At 44.8% G+C, this 17,902-nt stretch overlaps 1 protein-coding gene and 1 long non-coding RNA gene across 3 annotated transcripts in view; one reads left to right on the forward strand and one right to left on the reverse strand.

Annotated features, from left to right (window-relative positions):
* The window catches only part of LOC130254357 (uncharacterized), a 49,828-nt gene that overhangs the window by 24,753 nt on the left and 7,173 nt on the right, over positions 1-17,902 (reverse strand). Inside the window, exon 2 of the long non-coding RNA XR_008840689.1 lies at positions 14,482-14,593. This is a non-coding gene — a long non-coding RNA (uncharacterized LOC130254357). The remainder of the gene's footprint in view (positions 1-14,481; positions 14,594-17,902) is intronic.
* Positions 1-17,902, forward strand: part of ESRRB (estrogen related receptor beta) — a 40,512-nt gene that overhangs the window by 15,508 nt on the left and 7,102 nt on the right. For both annotated transcript variants that reach the window (XM_056493791.1, XM_056493792.1), the window contains 3 exons: positions 8,237-8,347; positions 8,964-9,125; positions 14,959-15,228. In XM_056493791.1, coding sequence (XP_056349766.1) covers positions 8,237-8,347; positions 8,964-9,125; positions 14,959-15,228 — 543 coding nt within the window. The remainder of the gene's footprint in view (positions 1-8,236; positions 8,348-8,963; positions 9,126-14,958; positions 15,229-17,902) is intronic.

Genomic DNA, 17,902 nt, shown 5'->3' on the forward strand with positions numbered 1-17,902 from the left:
AACCTGGTAACCCTTGTATTGCCTAAGTGCCTGCATCTCTGTGAATGCTGGAGGTAGTCCCCACTTCCAAGATGGTGAGACTGTAATCTCCAAATTTCAGAAGCAGCTATCTCTTAAATCCATCTCCTCTTCAAGACCCAGGCTGATTAGGAAACCCTGTACTCAGTGGAACTGCCCTATGTTTATTCCTAACTCTTTGGTTTCCCTTACCAGCTGCTGATGTCATAAATTTTTCACAAGGAGTCAAATCTGTCATCCTGGACAGACTTGGCTGTGTGATGTTGTAAATTTGATGCCATCACCTGGTATCTGAGCAAGGGATTCCAAGCACTGGTGATTTCAAACCACTTCCACTTACAACTTTTTCTTCATCTTCTACTAAAATCCAGATAACTGAATCAACAGCAGAGCTCATTTTCAGCAATGTAACCGAAGGGAGGGTGTTTAATTTCTGTTTTCAAGTGAAAGAATCTCTCAATGGAGCAAAGTGCTTCCAGCAGCCTCTCCCTCCTGCCCCCTTCCCTGCTTCCAGACCATGTGTTCTCAAAAAGATATTTGATTTCAGTGAAAGCTCAGCTGACATCCCTGCAATATGCTTGGGTTCTTGCTTTGTGCTTCCTGGGAAGGATGAGGGCTCCTCCGGGGACCCTGGGTAATTGGGTTAGTGGCCAGCTCATGTCAGGAAATTAAAAGGTAGCCCCGATCAGGTTGCTGCTGTGTGCAATTTAATGGCTTTGTATTTATAGAGTATTCTGCCTCCAGCCGCTGCCAGAAATATCACTATTGGAGGTATCCAAATCAAAAAAGAGAATGAAAAAATTATTTTTCTTTCTCTAAAATATCCTTGTGTTAAAGACAGACAGGCAACCCCCAGTTCTTTGAAATAGGATCTCTAGGAGCAGTGAGTGGCATCTTGATGACTCTATCTTCCACACCCAACTATTTTCCAAGGCATAAATTGAGCATTTTCAGTGTGGCTGGAGCTGAGTTGTGACAGAGAGCGTGTGCTGCCTTTGGCAGGTTGATGGTAATACTCCAAAGAGGAGGCTTCCAGCAGATGGACTGTTCACTAACTACACATTGGCTGAGTGAACTTGGTATCTGTTTTCTGGACACAAGAATGGCACATCCAGGACCATCCCTACACCTTCTCCCTTATCTAATGGATTATGAATCTATTTAATTTGGTTCCTCTCATTCATTTTTCATTTTGTGGTTCTTATCGCACCTAACTAGATCTCCATTCTCTCAAACGTTGAAGTCCAGGTTCCATCAATATACATCTAGGTGAGTTCAGAAAGGCATCACCTCTACTATTATAATTATTATTATAAGTATTCTTATACATTCTATTTATGTATTCTGTCACCAAAACAGTACTTAGTGCTCTTATAACACATACAGGAAAGAGGAAGCAGATAAAAACTGCAACAACCATCCTGGGAGATTTAGAACCCAACCATTGTCCTAGAAGCTTTTAGGCAGTTTTGACAATAGTAGGTAAGACCTTCAAGGTGAGCAAGAATGGGATGGGACTGAATATATGCCCCCACTGCTCTACATTAACTTTAGGCATGTGCACAATCACCAGTGTGCACAATCACCTGTGTGCACCAGTGACTCAGCTCTGCTGAGATTCTCAATCCCTTTCCCTGATTCACCTTTGAAGACTGTGCCTGCAGGGTATCCTGAGAGGATCTGTATTGAGAACTTCCTGGCACAGCTGTTCCAATTTAAGAATTCAGTAAGAAGTGGACAGTAGCTCTTAGCATTAGAAAAGCCACTGCTGAGGTGAGGATTTGAGGAGATGCTTCAAGGCTCAAGCAGAGTTGCTGTTAGAGGCTGGACAAAGCAGAGCATGGTGGGTCTTATTCCCTCACCTCTGTGGATCTCTGTCACAAGTAGACCTCTTTCCATATGATGGTGGGGGCCTCTCCATTGTGTCACATATCAAAAATTGTTGTTCTTGATCCATGCTTATGCTCCTCTACTTGTTCCAAAATCTGCTCCACTGAAATATACTGAGACAGAGAACTGGACTAGAGATAGCCCTGGCTTTACCCCAGAGGGTTTCTCGTGGTAGTCAGTGAAGAGAAGTATCTGCCATGATGCCTCCTCAGGTGAGTGTCTGGCAGTGAACTGAATGTGGAGGTGCCTTTTTCTCTGTTGCCTGTCAAGGGAGCCCAATGCACAGCAGGGAGCTATCAAAGTTAAATCACACCTGGGGCTGCAGATTCCTCTAGGCAGCAAACACTACTTTGGGGCTTTATTTCTAAATTCTACCTCTTGGAAAGTCAGTGGGGCTGAGGCTTTATCATCTTTTAGGTCCTGTTGTGAAAGGCAACCTTGGTCTTTTCTGAACAGGCATGTTCCTGTGTCTGTTCCTTTGGCACAGTGCCCCTCAGCCTTCTGCTGTGCAGGCATTGTGGCCCTGGGTAGCAGAACCAATAGAGCTGCTGACCTGCCTCAGATTGTTTGGATGGCTGGGAGGGGAAGCAGTCAAAGGAGAAAGTTTGCATGGACCATGGGCACAGGGTGAATATGTGCATGTGGGGCTTATTACAGAGTCATTGCAGAGAACAAGGTATGAGATATTCTTTATACCCATTTGCCCTTGAAGTCCTTGTTAATTCCTGAGTTTCCAGAGGGAGCAAAGTGAGAGGGGCTCAGCTTGGGGAGAAAGATGTACATTTGAGAGACAGCAGTGGCCAGCACTGCAGACAGCCCTGCAGAGCTGGCAGCCATGCAGCTGGCACTGGCAGAGGAGAAGGACTGGTTTGCAAGCTGTGAAGGTTTCACCTGACTCTGTATGCTTTGGACCAACCGTTTGGGACATGCTGTTTGTGTTTCTGTGTGTGAGGAGCTGGCACCTTGGGTCACCTGAGAGCCCCTGGGACCAGGTGTCATCAGGTACCACAGTGCTAACCTGTCTCTCTGAGTCCAGGGACTCTTCAGTCAGCCCAACAGCGAAGAAACTTTCCTACCTGACTAGCATAACCCTGAAACCATCAAAGGTGGAAGACACTGCAGCATCCTACTTGAACTGATCTGATTTCTCTGTAGGCTGTTTTAACACAGGAGATGGATTTCCATCTCTACTTCCCCTCATCCCCAGGATAGTTCTCCACCCTCTCTTTCCAAGTATAATTTCCAGGCTTGTTCACCTGCAGCAGCCTAGTCACTGGGTTCTTCTGGCAGTGCTGATCTGTGACCCTCAAGTTGCTTTCCTTTATTTCAGATGAGTTGGGTAATAGCATCAGTAACCTACCAGAAAGCTCTCTAGGGGCTGGCCTCTTTTGGCTACGGTGTTAGAGCCTAATAGTATAAAGGGATCTTTTCTCATTCCCAAGCTGGAATCTGAGTAACAAACAAGAGCCTAGCCAGTTTGCAGCCTCTCCATTCCTGTTAGGCAGAGCTTCTTTTTCCTACAGTTTATTTCTTTCTCCATCTTGGCAGGCCTGACTTTTAATGGTCATCTCTGCTTTCTGTTTCCTTGATAGGTTTCCTCCTGGCTCACTCATCCCATTACCACATGCTGTTGTCTCTCCTAGAGTTCAGAACAGAAAGGAAGAGGGAAATTTTGTAGGAGACACTTTGGATACAACCCTTCTTCCTTCCTTTTTTCTTTGCTCTTGGCCTATACATTCCAGCTTCCTTGGGCAGTGCCAATCCATATACTTTAGACTGCAGCTCCCAAAGATAGGTGCTCTGCTAGCAACAGAGCACCACGGCAGCTCAGACCCTGGGAGAGCAAGCAGTGTGGGAACTGCAGCCCAAGGATTAGGTGGGCAGTGGAACACAGGACCTGGCTAGTGTATCAGGGAAGCTCAGCAAAAGCAGCCCTGGTCAGCACTTGTCCTGTGCTCCCTTTGGTTGTGGCCTTCTTGGTCTAGACACATACTGTACCATGCAAACCCTGCAGCTTGGCTCCTCTGTTGGCTCTTTTGGCAAGATAGATCTTTCTGTTCCTATCAATCCCTGGGCATGTGATAGGACTCGATGGAAAGTGAGGTGAGGCTGGTAATTTGACACGACAGCTGATATTGGGCCTTGACTGCATTTCCCACTGGCCAGGGCTTAGCTTCACAGAGCTTTTAAAAGTATTTTTAGTTCCCAGAAAATAAAAGAGAAACTAAACCTGACTCTGTGTGCTGTCGCCTCTGCATACTCGGCTATTTTTACTTCCGACAGTCTCGGCCTGGGTCCAGCTTTTAAAAAAAGATGGAATTATTTTACTTCCATTAAGAAAAAAACCCCAAGGCCTGATGTTATCAAGTCGGTAAGGGGACATCTGATCCCAAAGTTGTCGGGCAGACGTCTCTCCAAGGGGCATGTCAGAGAAATGCAGGGAGCTTGAACGATCAGCAGATCAGCTCTCCCACTGCAGGGGCTTGGTGCTGGCACAGACCTCTCTGCAAGAGTGCCTGGAACACGAGTGGCACCCACAGGACGCTTAGAAAACTGACATCCATGCCCCAGGCAGGATGCTGAGCTGAGAAGTCCTGCACAAGTCCTGGCCCTGCCCTCCTCCCTGCAAGGTCAGAGGGTCTTGGACAGGCAAGGGAGCTGAGAACCACCTGCCAGGAGCTGGAACTCAGTTCCTGTGGTGTACACCAGGGTCAGCTCCATAGCTGGGTCAGATGAGGAGGATTTTTATTCAGGGTCTCTCAAAAGGTAACAAAATTGAATGAATAGCTGTACTTTCTTGCCATATGGGGAATGGGAGGAGAGGGCATGTTTCCAGAATAGATAGCCTTAATTTGAAGGAGCTGCCAGCAAGATAAGTTATCAAGGGGTGGTGCTTTCCAAACTTTGTCCTATACTGTTGATCTCAACTCCTTGCTAACACAAAGGGGGGTCCAGTGGTGGTGACACTTTTGTAGCATGTCTTCTGTCCTTTGAACTGGCCAGTTGTTATTCATATGAGCATAGTGTTTGTGCAGGAGCTTTATTTTGCTGCTGTCTTGTGAGGCTGCAGTACCAAATCCTATATAAGTCTTCAGTATGGACAGCTGCATCTCATGCATGGCTGCTGCACTTTGCAGTTAACACTCAGGTGGCTGCACATGTGGTGTGAAGCCTGCCCTTGTGATCACAGTGTGTGTGCCCCTCAGCTTTGCTCCAGCCCTCTCTCTTTCATCTCCCTTCTCCTTGCACTCTCTCACTTCCATTCATATCCCAGTTTACATTCCCCTCCAGTTCTCTGCTCAGTGTTTTCCTTCGTGCTGCTTCTTTGGGCTCACCCACCACACCTCCCCACTCCATTTTAATGTCTGTCCTTTAGTGTCCCTCTCAGAGCTGCACTGTAACCAGCCTGCTTGTCTTAAAATCAACCATGGAGCAAATCAAGCAGAGCAGCAGACATTAACCTGAGTACCTGAGTACTGATTTTTGGCCATGCCATTCCCTTCCATCTAGATATGATCCATTAAGCTGTCAGATCTTTAGAAAAAGGTTTTTACCATGATGCTTATGTCTGGAATGTCACAGTCAGGGACTTGGAGGGTTGAAATGCTTTTGTTTATTGCAGTACCTGTGGGTCTCTGCACTCAGCACTGGAGCTGGGATGTGCTCTGTGGGGCTCAGCCTGTTCACCAGCTCTGCAGCTGGAGTGATGATGACAGGGTGGAACCGTGGCTCTGCAAGTGCTGATTGAAAACGTTTGCCTCAAGGAGTGTCACACAGGAAGGGATACAAGAGGAGGACAAACAGTTGTTCAAAATTAACAAGCTGAAGTCCTTGGGCAAACAGACCTCTATCGGCTCAGTGGGGGAAGGAGGGATGGAGGGTAAATCTCTCTGCATCTTTCTTATCTTTTTTTAATGCACTTAAGTCCCTTGTGTCCTTATAATCTGATTGAGGGTCCCTAATACTTCTGCAACCTGTGCAGCCATCCCTCTGCCAAGCACTGAGGATGGCATTCTCCTTGGGAGGAGGAAACAGGCTCCTTCCCCCGTTCCCTCCCTATTCCTCCTAGTTCCCCCTCCCCACTGCTTAGCAAACTGCACAGCAAAACCATCCTGGAGGGCTGTGTGTTGGTTTCTGCCAGGCAAGAAAGGCATCTCCCTCTTTCCCTCCCCCTGACCACAAGTGTGAGGGAATGCACCCACCTGTGATCCTTATCTGGGACAGTCCTGGGAAGATGTGATTCAGTCCTGAATTCTTGGCAGCCTGTTCTGGATTCCTCTGTAATCTTCCAACAGTGTAGTCCTGACCCTTTTAATTTTCACACCTGGTTGTTTGGTTTACTGTCAGTTCCAGTAATTTGTGTCACTCCCTTCTCTCTTGGCTTATAGGTAGGTGTCATTCATTCAGCAAAGCATGGAATAGAGGCTTGTTTCTTAAGAAACCAAGGCACATTTATAGAGGGAAAGAAACCATGGATGGAAATGAAAATTTCCTGCTTCATCCAGGATTTTATTACTGCTGTTCCTCAGGGATCTCCCTCGATAACCTCAGGTTTGGGATTCCCTGCTGTCCTTTTTGAAATTGCTCTCTGAAGCATGTTTGGGCTCCCAGGAAGGAGTATTGTCCACAGGCTACCTGCCACTGGAAATGGAAATAAATGCAGCAATAGGCAACATTTTCAGGAACAATAACAAGTAATGGAAGAGAAAGGTGGGACTTAGGGATGTCAGTGAATTCTCCATACAGAGTAAGGAAATAGAAGATGTGGCAGGGTAAAGAAATTACTCAGTGTGATCTGAGTTCACCTATATCAGCTTCATACCTTTCTCTCCATCTTCACCATCTGCTGTCCTCCCACAGCAGCCACCTACAGCAGAGTCCCCTTGCTCTGCTCATTCCTGCTTCTCCTGCTCAGTGGGAGATACTGCTGCCAGACTGAGTGTGTTTGGCCTGCTAGCCTTGCTGCTTAGGGGGCAGTTGGTAGTCAAATTATTTTGGTGCTCTAGCCTTGAAGAGTATCAGGATCTAGATGTTGTTGCAAGTAGTGGTTTCAGGTGGTGCAGGTGTGGCTGGTGTGAGCATCACAGTAAAAGCTTTCTCTTTTCCCTGACAGAGTAAGCAAACATAGCGTTGAAATGCAGTGTGACAGACGTGCCCCCTTCCAGGGTAGAATATTTGCCAGCTGACTGCAGAGTTTTTTCAGGTGTACAGGTTGTTCAAAAAGTGTCACTTCAAAACTGATGAGTGTTTGCTTTTAGTTGTTTGTGTTTATGTAGCACTATGATTGCAAAATATTAATGGCTTAATGTGATTAGTAAGTATATCACATAATTGGTTCCCATGATCATACTAGATAAACTCCTGTGTGTTTCTAAGGAAGTACTTGTGTACTGTAAATTCAAATGCTCCTACATTTACCTTGAAAGATTTTTTCCTAAAGCTGTTTCTCTCAGCAAGACTAAGTAACCCAAATTTCACAGACTGATTATCAGAGTCCATATGGCTGCTCAGAAATAACAGGAAACTGCACAAATATCTGTAGGGTTTTTTTTCACAGTTTCTGTTTAACATCATTTTGTACTAATAGGACAACTTAGTTGCTGTTTCTGGTCTATTGATGATGTTATGGTTTTTTGCATGGTGACAATCACTGGTACTTCCCAGTCACTGGGAATTTTTTTCAGAGTGCAGTTTCCAATTTGGTTCACTGTACTTTGAAAGAGCTGCAAAAAATTCTTCAGTGTCTCCCTATTTCATCTTTATCATTGCTTCATTGTAGCCAAGGTTCTTTCTATTTATTTGGATTCTACCTTTATTACAGTTGCCTTACTTGATCAAGGCTGAAACATCTTTGTTGAATTCATAGTTCATTATCTGTTGGCTGTAGGTCACTTTTTTCAAATGTAAACAGTGAGAGGTCACAGAACATTTAACTTCTCATTTTTAAGAACAATCTAAAAGCTTATTTTTATAACTGCAAGTTTGATTGACATTTAAAGTCTTTATTTTTAAAAGCAGGGTCAAGTAGAGGGCATTGAGGTCTGAAGCTTTTCATTTGCCCATCAGATTTATAGTGATTCAAGAGTTTGAATGGGTTAATTTCTGTCTTCATTAATGTTTTGAATAAAAGTAAAGCTCAGAGCAGCATACTTAGAGGTGGAGGCAGTCTAGATGGTATTGAGATTGATGTGTTCAGCTGAGATCTTGAGTATTTGGGAGAGGGAAGCTCCCTGGAGTGTGGGGAATATCTTACTTAGCAGATTTTAGTATTTGCAAGGTTCTGTAAGGCACTAAGGAATCATGAAGACTTTTTTGGTTGTACCTGCAGGTGTTCGTCTGGATCGAGTCCGTGGAGGCCGTCAGAAATACAAAAGGAGACTGGATTCTGAGAGCAGCACTTACCTGAGCTTACAGATCCCTCCCCCAGCTAAAAAGCCTTGTACGTATTGGTCTTGAATTGTGGTCCTCTGAGCTGCCACTATATTTCTTTTCACTTTCTCCCAAAAGTACGGTGTAGCAATTGTCACTTAATGATTTCTGTATCAGTCAACAGCACTTGAATTTTTTCTTACAATCATAGTGTAGAATAATTAGACAGGCCTAGGTAGAGCTCAGGTACTGTATTAATTGTCCCTAGGTTAAATACCAGACCTTTCCTAGGAGATTATGTAAATCCATTTAGTGACATTCTGATCTTTTCCTTTACCCAAGCCATGTTAACAAAACCCGTCCCATGCTGATTTTTCTCTTCAATACTACCCATAACTCTAAACTTTTCCATCTCCCATCAACTTTTTCCTGATACCTCCTTCTCCCCTTACTGGACCTACCTGGGTCAATGACTGACAACATTATAGCAGCTTCCTGCTTTTGTCATCCCTGTGCAGAGCTGGTTTGGCATAGGCAGATCACTACAGCTTGTGTAGCTGCAGGGTGGTTTTCTGTTGTGACCTAAACCATTACTGAGGTCCAGGTGCTCCACAGTCATGTCTTATCCCAGGAGGGTTCACCTTCTGTCACAAGAGATACAACAGCTTCTCCTTTGAAATGTGCAGTGACTAAGATCGTCTCCCACTTGCTGGTGGCTGAGCCAGAGAAGATTTATGCCATGCCTGATCCAACCATGCCGGAGAGCGACATCAAAGCCCTGACAACCCTCTGTGACCTGGCAGACAGGGAACTGGTGGTGATCATTGGCTGGGCAAAGCACATCCCAGGTAAATGGGGAATTTCAAGGGTGAAACATGAACAGCAAAGCGAGCTATTATTGATCTCTGTGCTTATCAGTTTTGGCCTCAACCAGGACTTTTTCCTGTAGTGATGGGTGAAAAGTACTGTTACAAAAAACTGCTAGTGATGGGCAGTCATTGGTAACAAGCTCCAATGCAGCCTGTGATGGAGGTGCATAAATGGATCTCTGTACGTGTGTGTGCCCTGGGATTACACAGAAGGCTTTGATATGATAGAATGAAGTTCTCTGTCATATCTAGCATTGAGTGGCCCAGTGAAAGCACTTGGGAGACAGCCTTAGGCATGGTATGGTGGACTTTCATGGTTTTGCACCACATCAACATGACCTAGGTGTGCTGTGTTTACAGGTGAATAAGTATTATGGCAGTGACTGGACTTTATTGCTAATGACAAGGCAGATACACACCCTCTCAGCAGTGGGCATTCTTGTCCAGATTCAGGAAAGCTTGTCATAATGGATTTGTCACAGAACAAATCCCATTGCCATAGACATGCTATCCCCAGTGAATCTCAAGGCTTCTTTGTTAACAAATAATGAGGACAACTTATTGGCAGTGTGACTGTCTTTGGGAGGCTCACTCTATAGGCAGTGTGTGCCTGTGTGATTGAGTGACATAACAAGTGTCCCACACCTGCAGGTAGGGTGGATGAGGCTGAAGGAGCAGATATGGCCCTCAGTGTTGAGTTCTGGGTTCTTCCCAGATTTGGATTGGGAAGGGGAAATGCTCCCCTCTTTCTAGTCTCTCTCCAACCCCACCAGAAACATAGAGGTTGAATTTGTGTGTGGAGAAGGCTAGTCAGGGAACTTAGAGGATATCATTGGAGTTTACAAGGCTGCTTTCCAAAGATTGCTTCAGACATTCACTATGAACAGCTCACTAAAGCTATAAACAGCTCATTTCAGCTATCTCCTGCCTTCTGTCCCCCTTCCTTTTGTCAGGAGAATAAATGGGGCTCTGATACAGGATCACAGGATTTACTGCATGCGGTCTGTGTCTTCCATTGCATGGGTCTGTGTTGTTTTGCTTTGCTTCTTGGCTTTCAGTTCTTCATTTTTTGGTAAAGCATCTTAATATGAGTGATCATATAGTTTTCCCATATATTTTGTTTCTGTTGCTCCTCTTTTGGCTTTTTGGTAGCTGCTTCTCTTTTACTGTAGAGTGTTTTTCCTGGGACTGAAGAGTTAATGGTTTTCTGGGCTATATGGATTATAGATTGTTGTAAAATGGGACTATGAAGTCTGAAGAAACTTTTTCAGGACAGTGTTTCTGAGATGTTAATCTTGGTGGTGCCCTTCTTACATGAGATCTGCCATATCTGCAAGGATTATACCCGTCACTAGTGCTGGAATCCATCTGGGGCTGATTCATCACAAGTGGGGTTACAGTGGTGATTAGAGAACTCAGCCTGGATTGCTCTACTAACCCAATACTTTGTGTTTACAGGAGTGGTTTTAATGCAATGCAATTAGCTCCAGTGAGGTGCTGTTGTACATCCCTCTAACCTTGGCTATTTCTCTTCACATAGAGTGCCCTGCTGTAGTTTCCTGCATTGTAGCTGTGGGATGAGCTGAGTTCCTACAGAGTTTTCCATCCTGGCAATACTACCCCAGAACTTGAGTATAGTAGAGGTTGCTCCTGCACTGTGAAAGGGACTCTTCCTCTCCTTTCTGAAATCAGGGCATACCAGCCATCATCTCTTTCTCTGTGTATTTTCCTTTCCTATCAAAGGCCCTACAACACAGCAACAGCCACAGTAATCAGCCTGGCACAGTTCAGAGCAGCAGCAGTATTTTATAAGGGAGTGTGCACAGGCAAGAGCTCAAGAATTGTTATTTAAGAGAGCAGTACTGAGAAAAAAAAATAATAAAATATAGCTCATAATAATTATACAAAAACTCTGTAGTTCTGCAACAAGTATGAAACATACTGAGTTATGCAGCAAGGGGGCAGAGCAGGGCAGGGCCAGGAGCCTGCCAGGTGTCTAAATTATCTATGCCTTGTATTTCTGCCTTCCAAGAATTTTGAGCAAAACATTATATTGCTTTCTGTGTGCATAAACTCTTGGTCAGAGAAGGATGGAGAAAGGAGAAAAAGTCACATATTCCTGCCTTGTAGTTACACTGGAATTAGTAAAAAAAGATGTGACATTAAAGTCATACCAACCCTGAAGGATCCTAGTTATCAACACAAACTTCTACCCCACAGGATTAGCAAATAAAATCAGTAAAACTTAAGCACACTTTCCTGTGATAACAATAAAACATGATTTAATCATGTTTAGCAAATGTTATTCACTCAACAACCTTATTGGCCATGAGCTCAAAAGCTACACCTATCCAATGTGGGGTTGTTCCCTTCTGTATGAGACCCCTCCCCACATTGCTGCCCTACTCACTCTCCCCCCATGGAAATTGTCTTGGAACAACATCCACCTTTTCTTGCTTTGGTGCAGGGTGACAAGACTTCTCTTGAGGGGCCATGATGAAGGCTCTCCCAGGGTAGCTGTTGTGCTGTTCTCACCAGGAAGACATTAGTACTAGCACAGAATGAAATATGGCAAGTGGAGTGACAGCAGCTGTGTCTGGAGTGGCCTCAGATCCTATAATTACATCTCCTTTTATTACCTCTGCTAATGGCCCTCCAGGATGACAGAAATGATAATAAATTAACAGATTATGAACTCCACTTGCCACAAATTATGTGATTTTCTTTTTTTTTTTTTTTTTTTTTTTTTATTCTGGGAGCTCCCACTGCCAAACCACTGAAATAATAATAAAAAAAAAATAAAATTAAGAAAACACCAACCTGAATGTCACATCAGCTATTGCAAATAAAGCACCTTTTCTCAAGGTGCACCTGGGAAGGAGGGAAATATGTACGCAGCTCTGTGCTAGAGCCAGGGGCTTCTCTTTTGGGGCAGTGGTAGATTAAGCACCTTTCAGGGTCAGACTTGAGAAAAGCAGCAAGAAATGGATCACTAAGGGCATTTTCTGGATGCTGGGCCATTAACAGCTCAAGAATGCAAAACAGTTGAATTCTAGCAATTCCTGAGAGCTGTAAGATGACAGAAAATTTCACAGCTAGAGGTTCCCCAGTGTTAAAATTTTATAATAAATAGCAAACCTGTGATTTTGACAGGTGAAATTAACATTTACTTTCCCTGATCTCAACCCTTATAGCATGAGAGTTATATGATTTCCCCTGTGCTGCAGTGATTCAGGGACAGTCCATTAGCCCTTGCACTCCACATGTGTGAAGCTGGAGGAAAAGGCTCCCAGTTCTGTCAGACACTTCAAGCCCAGGCTTGACACCATAGTGCTCTGTCTTCCCACTCGCCTGCTGGAGCTGCTGGCTGCCTGGGAATGCTTCTGGCCAGGGGCTTTCCCAGGTGGGTGGGGTAATTACAGCTGGCTCTTCTGTTCTTGGCAAAAGGTAAAATATGGTATCTCCTGTTCTCACCTGCCACAACAGCCTCTGGGAAAGGGCAATTAATAGAGATGCTGTGTGTGCAGGCTACTACTAGCATTAAATCAATTTTTCTTCTTAATTCTGTAGCAGAAAAGTACAAGCCATGCTTGTCCTGGATCCCCTTACTCTATTATGTGACTCAGTCTTTATGAAATGTTGTTCACAGGCAACATGGCAATGGCCTAAAACACCTTTTGTAATCCATGGGGAATGAAGATGCAGAAAGGCCAAGTGTCTGATCCAGAAAATGGATTTAAGGCATCAGCCCAAATGCTGGACTTATCTCCATGGTCAGAGCTAGGAGAGGGGTGACCAGAGGAGAGATCTCAGGTTCTAAAGAGTGGAACAGTGGCTGTGCACCTTTATTCTGATCTCAGGGCTAATCTCATGAGTTCCCTGTGCAGCAGGCAGACCTGTGGAGACAGGATCCCAAGCATTGGACCTGCAGCAGCCTGCACTTGGACTGAGTCAGGAGAGCTGCATTCCAGAGCAGCACAGTTGTGAGTGCAGGGCAGAAGGGTGAGATAAAGGACAAGGCACCCACCTCCCAGCCTGAGCAAGAGGTGGGATTCTTCAGGGCTGTGTGGAGCACAGGCTGTGCTGTACAGGAATCAGTCTTACAGTCATGGAGCTGGATTTGCAGCTCTTCTCCCCAGTAGCCTGAACTCTTTAGCTGTTCCCTCTGGCACTCCTCCCCAATGGTTTATTGATTCTTCCCTCCCACCCACTGCTCCCCTCAGACCTTGCACACACAGCACGTGACAGCTGATTGGTATCTGTTAATTAATGTGGCCTGGGGCCTCTTTTCTATTCAGTGGCCTGATAAGGGAAATTGGATGTCCAAGGGCTGCCAGGCCATTATCACCCTTTGCTTCCCCTGGCAACACAAACACAAAACATGGCGTAGAGATAAATAAATACCACTAACCTGCCCTTCTGCCTTCCCTTCCCCAGCTGAGATAGTGCAGATAGAAAAGGAGATCCCACAGTCAGTCAATATAGCAATCATCAGCTCTTTTGTTAATTGCCAACTTGATAACAAGAGAAATCAAATGATCATCATGGTGGCTGTCTACATGAGCCCCGATGTGGGGCCAAGAGCTATGAGCAGGGTGGGGTGTGGGATAGAGAAGTCCAGCTGAGCCTTGCATGCAGCCAGCAGAGCTGGGAGTCTTCTGCATAGAGGCTCATGAGTTCAGAGGTCTGTTGGTGATCACCAAGGCTTCATAAGCATCTGGGGGGAAAACTGCCTGGGGAGGCTGGTGGAGCATCACCCTCCCAGCTGAGGCATGCCTGGGTGTCCCATTCTTTCACAGCCCTCGGAACCTTTAGAAGCAAGGGGCTCCCAAAAAGGTACAATTTCTGCCTGTCCATGCTGGGCAAAATCTGCCTAGAGAGGACCAACACATTGTGTTTGACATTCCTGTTTGTAATGACTGTTACATCTCCCAGGATCCCATGGTCTGGCCTTCAAGGGTACCAGGTATGGAAGGCACAACAGACAATTTCCTTCCCATTCACTTATTTCCCCACCTTGAGGTGGACATTGCCTCTGTTTTTTGTCCTCTTCACTTTCTCAAGTGAATTCTGAGGCTGTCAGGGTCTATCTTTGCTCTTTTTGTATTTTGCGAGAATATTTGATTTGCTGTGGGGGCTGGTTCCATTGCTACCAGGTTTGGCTATGATTTAGGTACTTTATGACACAAAGGAATTCTGTCTCTGGGTAGGGTTGTAGGCAGAGCTGCTTGTATGGAGATTGGAGTGTGATGAGGAATAGAAGAGGATTTTGTTCACAAATGTATTCATTTTTGAACACATTTCGGTATTTTGTTGTGGCAGGACCTTTTCTTACCTTTGCCAAAATGTGAGATTGTAGTATACTCGTAATTCAGACCTCTTTTCTGCCATCTGGAGCTCTTTGCTCATTTTTCAGCTGGGACAGGCTAAATGGCTGCGATACAGACCTGCAGAGGAAGAGAGGGAAGGCAATGTGGTACAAAAGAGTACTGGTTCAAAAGAGTTGCTGCTGTGAAATAAGCAGTGGTCATTGAAAAGAGGTCATCACCAACCTTGGCTTCCCATAAATGCAATCAGAGGATCAGGACTCCTGTTTGAGGCTGTGGGTGGGCATGAGAGCAAAGAGAAGGGTAAGGTCCATGTGTGCTACATGTGTGCTGATTGCTACAGAGACAGGGTCACTTTAGTGAGTTGTTTGGGGTTTTTTAAAGCAGCAGGTCAGTAGGGAAGAGTGCCTGGTTTGAATCTCATGGAAACTAAGGTCCCTAGTACTGCACACCCATTTGACCCTGCTTGTCTTTTTCCCTGCTAGGGTTCTCCAACCTCTCCCTTGGAGACCAGATGAGCCTTCTGCAGAGTGCCTGGATGGAGATTCTCATCCTGGGCATTGTGTACCGCTCCCTGCCATATGAGGACAAGCTGGTCTATGCTGAGGACTACATCATGGATGAAGAGCACTCTCGTCTGACAGGGCTGCTGGAGCTCTACCTGGCCATCCTACAGCTGGTGCGCCGCTACAAGAAGCTCAAGGTGGAAAAGGAGGAGTTTGTCACGCTCAAAGCTCTGGCCCTTGCCAACTCAGGTACAGCCTGGCCCAGCCACTCTTCCAACCAGGCAGTCAAGGCTCATGCTGTTATTTGACCTGGGGAGAGACTAGAGCCTATTGCCCAGGAATCTCTGCCTGTGTCATGCAACATTCTCAAAGCTCCACTCTAAGCTGGAAAGCAGGGACAAATGAGGCTTCCTGCTGCCAGAGCCCTAGCTGTGCTCTGACCCTGTAGTCGGGAGTGGAACACACAGGGATGGACTGGTTGCTGGTTTCAGGCAGTAAAAGGGTCTGTGGAGGCCTTTTCCTCTAGCAAGCTAACTCCAGTACCATGAGCTCAGAAAAGGGATGTGAGCCACACCTGCATCACCTCAGCAGTGTTGGTAAGATACAGCAAATGGGGAAACTCATCCCAATTTCAAAATGCTGCGGGGTTGGAGCTGCCTGGCCCTGTCCTGGAGACGTTGAGGTACCAGAGACATTGAATCCCCCTTTATCTGGGGGACAGTGTGGATGTAGATTGCAGCCCTCAGTCCAGCAGGCTGCATTGTATCAAAGCCAGCCAGACACGGATTTGCTGAGGAGTCCCATCTGAAAGGGAAACTGCTAAAGCTACTGTGTGACAAGGGCTCCCTCTACATCCCCTGAGTCTCATCGACTCACATCAGATCTCTTTGCCAAATTTGCATCATGCAGGTCACAGAATTCACCCTTGCAGCCCAGCACTGAAACCAGTATCTATGCCTGGCTAAAGTCACTTTACAGAAAAACACCCAGTGTGAAGCTGGAAGATTAAAAGAGGGGGAATCTTCATCTTGCTTGGCAGCTGACTCTAATAATTAATTATTCTCTCAGTTAAAAAAAAAAAAAAAAAAAAAAAAAAAAAGAGTCTGGTTGCATGAGTTCAGCCTCAAAAGGATGATCTTTGTTGAGCTGGGTCCTATGACTTTGGGTCTTTTTATACCTGACATTACAAACTTCCTCTTCCATAGTTGTGTTCCTTGGCTATGGATACATTACTTCAAGTCTAAGAATCCAGGTCCAGGATTCTGTGAGGCTGCGTCACCATTTTACATCATTCTGTCCCTGTTTGCCATCCATCCACTCCTTAGCAGTAGCAATTTAAAATAAAATAAAAAAAATCCTTACAGCTCATTGATACAAATGTTGAGTAGCAGCTTGTTTTTATACTGATCCCTGTGGATTTCCATGAGAAAACTCCTTCTTCAGGGATGATTCACCACTGATAGCTACTGTGAGATCTGTCATCTAGCCAGTTACTAATCAATTGAAAGTGTTCTTTATTGATATTGCATAGTGCTAATTTTTTAATGAGAATGTCCTGTGGTCCTAAGCCAAGTGTCTTATAAAAACCTTAGTCTATTATATCTGTGCAGTTAACTTTATCAACCAAACTTGTAATCTCATCAGAGAATGAAATCAAGTTTGTTTGACAAGGCCTCTCTTCCCAAATATCATGTTGACTGGCAGTAAAATCACAGAATCATTTATGATGGAAAAAAACCTTTAAGATCACCACTTCCAACTGTTAGCCCAGCACTGCCAAGTCCAACACAAAACCATGTCCCTAAGTACCATATTTACATGTCTTATAAATGCCATCTTATTAGTCTTAATTGAATGTCACCTTTATTTTTTCCCTTTTTTTTTTTTTTTTGCTTGGCTCACATCAGTCTATCGTAGAAATTATCAGATAAGACCTAGGAAAATATGTGCATCATTAGAACATTTTCAGTCATCTTGAATTTCTTAAAAATACCAAGACTTCTTAATCTACCCTGGATGACCCTCAGCCAGTAATTTTAGAACTCTTAAAGCCAAGTTATCCAGCTCTGCTGAATTCTGTGAAGTTTGTCCTAATACCTTCTTGCATAAACAACAGACTATGAAGTCTTCATCATCTTCATTTAACACAGATAATAGCTTCTCTTTTCCAAATAAGAGAGAAATACTCATGCAGGACTTCTATCTACTCTGCACTACTATTAATAGGTTAATAATCTCCAGTTGAAAAGGACCCCCTATAAATGATCATTTTTCTTCTATTCCTTAAATATTTATAAAACTTCTTTACTGTCCTTAGCCCTTCTAGCCATGGCTTTTCCTTCTATGTCCTTCATTTCCCCTATTGTTTTTCTGCACTTCATAACTCTGTTCCCTTTTTCAATTTCTCTTATATTGCTTTTTTAATTTTAATTGCTGCCTTCACTTTGCCAGTGAACCAGGATGGGCAGATGGCCAAGGCTAGCCTCTCTTGTCTGTGCAGTGGTGGCTGTGGGTGATGTAATCACCCTGTTAAGGCCCTGTCTACCAGGAGGGTCACAGGATTAAACAGGGAGAGGCTGAAGTGCTAGGGTAGCAGTTGTGACAGAAGTGCCACACTGGGGCATTTAGCTGGCCCATGCTGTGGACACTGCTGTCAAGTTCTTCACAGTGCAACAGAAGCAGTCTGCTGTTGTTGCTCACTGTGCTTTCAGGACTAAGCCCAGAGTAAGGCTTATGAGACAGTCTCCACAGGAGAGGAGTAAAACTAAACAAAGACAGAACAGAACAACCAACACTCATCAGATGCTTTGGGGTTCCATTTCCAGTGCTGTAAAGTAAAGAAACCAAGGTAAGGGTCAGGAAGCACAGACCAAAGCATGTTCTCAGCTGGATAGAAAGAGTCACTCTGACTTCACTGGTTTGT

This window comes from Oenanthe melanoleuca, chromosome 5 (assembly GCF_029582105.1).
Source record: "Oenanthe melanoleuca isolate GR-GAL-2019-014 chromosome 5, OMel1.0, whole genome shotgun sequence".
NCBI classification, from domain to species: Eukaryota; Metazoa; Chordata; class Aves; order Passeriformes; family Muscicapidae; genus Oenanthe; species Oenanthe melanoleuca.